The sequence below is a fragment of the Electrophorus electricus genome, chromosome 6 (assembly GCF_041902795.1).
Source record: "Electrophorus electricus isolate QZ-2024a chromosome 6, ASM4190279v1, whole genome shotgun sequence".
In the NCBI taxonomy this organism is placed as follows: Eukaryota; Metazoa; Chordata; class Actinopteri; order Gymnotiformes; family Gymnotidae; genus Electrophorus; species Electrophorus electricus.
This window is the reverse complement of record NC_137502.1, coordinates 21,728,183-21,733,249: the sequence shown is the minus strand read 5'-3', so window position 1 is coordinate 21,733,249 and position 5,067 is coordinate 21,728,183. Positions and strand designations below refer to the sequence as shown.

Here is a 5,067-nt window from a genome sequence, read left to right as displayed (position 1 = left end):
GCATCAGAAGAACTAGATGTTCTACAAGAATTAATTTAATTTGTAATAAACTATACAATTATATATATATATATATTACATTACTATATCATAGTTCCCAGATTCTCAGCAGTTGTATCTGCTCAGTTGGGCAATGGTGCCCTCTGGTGGGACACGCAACAAAAAAACCTCTGACATTTATCAAGGTGATCTGTTTTATAGACTAACAGACTTCTAGAATATGAAAAATATAAAAATGCTGCCGATGCTTATTTAAAAAATGCAAAAAAAAACCCATCAATTTCATAATAATTTATCTTTATTTTACAAATTTTTCCTTGTGCATGCAAGTCAGTCAACTGCCCTTCCGCGAAGAACGTTCCACTTCTCACACATAGGTTACAGCGTAAAACACACTGTAAGTGAGTGAGGAGCATGACCTTGGAGGAGAATGACCAGCTAGAATGTGAACTAGAGGCCTGCAGATAAACCGAGCAAAAGCGGGTGGTTCAGTGTGGAGAGGTGAGGATGGGTCAGGGGCGGTGGGTGGTGACGTTACGGGGGACAAACTGGACAGTGAGTGTGTGCTTATCCTCTACAGGCTGCTGTGAGAGGTTGTTGGTTTGTGGGACACTCTGTAGTGTGCAGTCCTGCCCAGGACACACCGAGTAGCGGGACAGCAACGTCACCAGGACGGCTTTCATCATCACCATGGCAATGTGCTTCCCCACACAGGAGCGAGGACCCGATCCAAAAGGCTGGAAGAAGCGGTTTGGGACCTGGAAGAGAGAGAGAGGGAGGAGAGAGGGAAGGAGAGAGAGAGATGAAAAGGGATGAGAGAGAAAGCAAAGAGACAGATATATTTTGTTTCTGCTTTTTCTGTCAAGCAGATGCTTTCTCTGCAGTTATTTCAGCTTTCTATTTTGTTCAAAGATGTCTTCAAACAGTCAGTATACATGTAAGAAATGGAACCAGTGAAGCATCCAAACATCTGAAAATAATGACCCAGGTAGAGCCAAATAATGCAGTGTTCACTGTCCTATGGCGATTTCCAGCAGTTCAAATCCATGGCTACTTGCCACTTAGCACCATTTAAAAATGTACGCTTTGTTTTGCTCACTGTCTGATAAATAAATACCAAACTCAAGAACATTTTATTTAGCTAACTCTTTCAGAGGAGTTAATATTCAAGTATGCCTAAATATGACAACAGTGGCCAGCTAATCAGAAACAATCCTTTTGCTTGGCCATGGATTAAACATAAATAAATACATGCTTTTAATGTTTTTAATGTGTGTTTTACAGACATATAGTTATGTACAGTAAACATCAAACTGTTGGGTTTTACTTAACAAAACCTTAGAGAGGTTTTTATATAGAGATTTTTACAACAGCCATTGTCACAAAGCAACTTTACAGTTGCCCGAATCCTATACATCCCAGTATAATACTTTACAGTTGTACTGTAATACGTAAGAAACTGTTGTACAGTAGTATGTAAGAATAGGGACCGTTTAACCACTAACCATTTTTTCAAAGTTGCTCAGGCTGAACTGGTCGGGCTTGTTGTAGAACTTTGACCTGTGCATACGGCCCACATTCAGAATGATATTTGTCCCTCTGGACACCTGGTAGCCCTCGATGACATCATCGTTGAGTGCCCGGCGCATGGTGAAATCCACAACAGGGTGGAAGCGGAGCGACTCATTAATGAAGCTCTCGAGGACACACAGCTGGGGCAGATGGGAATGCTGCAGTCTGCCGTTACCTAGGAGACGAGCAGAACACAGCAGGATGAGACCCATGCACAATCATTAATGATATTCAGAGTCATCTCAGTGTGAGGATGGGCTGTAACTGGCTTTCAGGATGGTTATGTGGTTATGTGTGTGGGTATGTGGTTATGTGGAAGTGTGTGTGTGTGTGTGTGTGTGTGTGTGTGTTTACAGAGAGCCCCACCTAAGACTGATTGGATCTCATGCAGGATTCTGAGTTCGATGTCAGGGTTCTGTTTCAGCAATAAAAGCATGAAGAACACACTGATGGAGAGAGTGTCTGGAGCAGCAATCACCATCTCCAACACACACTGCCTTACGTTCTCTGCTGTCAGCTCACCACGGCTCTACACACACACACAAGCATGCACATGCAGACCCATACATAAAGACAGACAAACCACCACACAACCATGTAGAAATATGCACATAACAACAAGGAACCACCTTCCAGCTTTAATTAATCAACTTCATTTTGTTTTGTATTCCTCCACTTCACAACAATGTAGATTTTTTTTTTTTTTTCATGAATATGTGTGCGCCAGCGTGCGTGCATCGGCATGTGTCCGCATATGTGCACACATATCTGCACTAGAGAGTTACCTGTGCGAATATGAGTTCTGCAGTGAAATTGAGGTCGTCCAGTTTCTCAGCCTCTAACAACTGAGTTCGTTTCTGTTCTATCAGGTCTTCAATGGCATCCTGCAGTTCCTGACTGCACACACACAGACATGTGCACACACACACAGACACCGAGACACAACAAACAATTTGATTATCAGTTGTAGTTCTACATTTATATATGAATGAACTGAACTGCATAGAAACTTGCTTTACCAATATGCATGCTGCAGAATACATATTTAAACACACAGCCACATGTGTATGAATGCACGCAGTCACAGTCACGTACGTAGCACTTTTGTGTTTCTTGTGCAGCCACTTCAGTCTGAAGTAAATGTCTGGTTTAATTAATACAGTCTGCCAGGTGTCGAAATACTTATGAATTTTAGATAACAGACTCTGTTCTGTAACATAAAAGAAACAAAGCATAGAGTTTATAATGAAGTACATAATCATTTATTTCTTTTTTAATAACAAGGAAATGTAATACATTGTTTTATGAATGACAATATGAAGGTTTCACACAAAAAATATGAAGGGCACACACAAAAAACAATAATGAAAATATGTATTGTAACACTAATTTACGTGTATACCTAAAAACCTTTTTATAGATGTGTTATTGGTGTGTCCTGTAAATGAACTGTTTGACAGGTGCTGCTGACCATTGACAGGCACATTGAGGAAAAGCCTATTGGAGATGTCCACCACGATGCAGCGAAGGAGGTTAAGAATATCCACCTGACCCCGTGTGTCCGTCAGTTGAAACAGGTTGTCCAGGTGCAGGTTTGTGGAAGAAGTGCAAATCTCTAATGTCCTTTGCAGCCCTGGACCTGTTAGAGCTGACACACACACACACACACACACACACACATATCAGAAATGCCAAAATAATGATAATGCTGATGGCAGGATAAAACACTGAAAGGACTCACATATTTAGGATGATCATTGATACATCTTTGGGACAGAGGACATTATTAAGCTGAAAATGATCGAGTTTTACCTTTGGCAAAGAAAGTGCGGACCTTCTTCCAGAGGGCAACGTTAGAGTTGAAGATGATTCCTTGCTCATGCATACCCAGGCACTGAAGTCCCTGCCTGCTCCCGAAGCGGGACATATAGTTGGTGTGCTTCAGGACATGGTGGACTGCTGAGGGCCTGCAAGATGTTTCAGATCTGAAACACTGATGCAGGACGCTCTTATATGAAGCCTCTCAGTCCATCATTACATTACTATGCCATAGTGTTGTTCATCGCTTTCGGGAATGTATCAAGGCAGTGGTCCCTGACCTCTGCTCTCAAAGGTTTTTTGTTTCTCTGCCAGCTCATCCAGTTGAAACCGGAGGGAAGTAACAAGCTAGTGATGGAAGACTTCAATAGTTGAATCTGATGTGTTGGGGCCAAAAGTGTGTGTGTGTGTACATGTTTCCTGGGATTCAAATGGCAGGCTTGCTCATGATCTGGGCTTCAAATAGCCAGAGGTGCTCTAGCTGAAGAGCAGGTGTTTGACTCATACCTGCTGAGAATGAGAGTCTGCTCTCCATCGATCCAGACACGCACTATATCCCCGTACTTCTGGTTGTAGTAGTTGCTCGCTGTGCCGATCCCGCTCCAGATAAACCGACAGTATGAAAGCAATGGTCCCACTCCCAGACAGAAGGATGGTCCTATCAAATACATGCACATACATCCATGAGGAAAAGCTAGCCAGCCAGTGATTCTTTTGCAGCTGTCTATACGGTAACTGCTCTAAAAACACTGCCTGTATACTATAGTGCAAGAATACCCATTCATGATGCATCTCTCCTGCAGAGTTGAGTTCCAATATCAAACCATGGACCTCAGTAGCATCCTATCAAAGGTAGCCTCACTATAAGAGTAGGATCTCTATAATTCTGGAGGAAGGTAGCTCTTCAGTAACAGTGTTGGAGATATTTGCTTTATTGATTTCAAAATACTGATGTTAAGCAAGTCCACGTTAAGCAAACAGTATTACTGACCTGGAACAGTACATTTTTTCTCGGCCCGGTTCCAGACGGCGAGCAGCAGGCACAGAAATAGCAGCAGTGTTGCGGTAGCCCCTTTCGCGCTCTCGTGCTGCGAACCCGTGTCATTACCCGCCACGTGGTGTAAGTGCTCCATCGCTGCCTCGCTGAGCCGCATAGGTTTCACCGCACGCTCACAGCCTGGGAAAAGATCGCCTGCCATAGGAGCTGTCAGCCGGTTCACTCATCTGCCACGCTACGTGTCCCTGCGGTGCGCTTTAATACTCGCCTGAAGAAGTTTGCTTAGGTCACGGTAATTCAAACGTCAAAACAAAAGTGAAGAGTTTCAAACAAAGCCTGAGTAACCTTGTGTCCTGAATCGTTGCCAGTTCGCTGTGTCCTTGAGGCTAAAAGCAGACGGAGGGAACCAGCAAACGGTCGTGTAATGTTTCCAAAACATAATAGCTTCAAATCAGAAATGTTTTCTCCCACAACGTATAACAGCTGTTAAAATCTCAAATTATTCCATCTGAGGTCTAATGTTAGTCAGCCCCCCCCCCCCCCCCCCCCCCAAAAAAAAAAAAAAACTAGTAATTTTTTACATTAAAGAAGAGTCTTATCCCAGGGATCATCCTTTAAAAAGTAGGGCTATACCTTGTAATCTGCAATGAGGAATTGACGAATAGTAGGGCTCACTTGTT

The 5,067-nt window shown here is 42.9% G+C and overlaps 1 protein-coding gene across 2 annotated transcripts; it reads right to left on the bottom strand.

The window, feature by feature from the left end:
* Positions 1-280: 280 nt before the first annotated feature.
* On the bottom strand, positions 281-4,818 carry cyp19a1a (cytochrome P450, family 19, subfamily A, polypeptide 1a). 2 transcript variants are annotated; one of them, XM_027009871.3, is made up of 9 exons: positions 4,382-4,818; positions 3,898-4,048; positions 3,385-3,539; positions 3,044-3,220; positions 2,668-2,782; positions 2,358-2,469; positions 1,939-2,101; positions 1,506-1,747; positions 281-758 (listed from the first exon to the last, which is right to left on the bottom strand). In XM_027009871.3, exons 1-9 carry the CDS (start codon positions 4,587-4,589, stop codon positions 513-515), a joined length of 1,569 nt encoding a protein of 522 aa, XP_026865672.2. In that variant the 5' UTR covers positions 4,590-4,818; the 3' UTR covers positions 281-512. The 2 variants fall into 2 exon arrangements, with proteins under 2 accessions (XP_026865672.2, XP_035381207.1); XM_035525314.2 differs by having other exon boundaries at positions 1,939-1,987.
* Between the last annotated feature and the right edge of the window lie 249 nt (positions 4,819-5,067).

Excerpts from the sequence above, each read along its gene's own strand:
- cyp19a1a (XM_027009871.3), bottom strand. The coding sequence starts at position 4,589 with ATGGCAGGCGATCTTTTCCCAGGCTGTGAGCGTGCGGTGAAACCTATG. Across the intron at positions 2,783-3,043 it reads CCTCAATGTGCCTGTCAATG|AACAGAGTCTGTTATCTAAA; the intron begins GTCAGCAGCACC and ends TTTATGTTACAG. Across the intron at positions 2,102-2,357 it reads CAGAACTCATATTCGCACAG|AGCCGTGGTGAGCTGACAGC; the intron begins GTAACTCTCTAG and ends GTGTGTGTGTAG.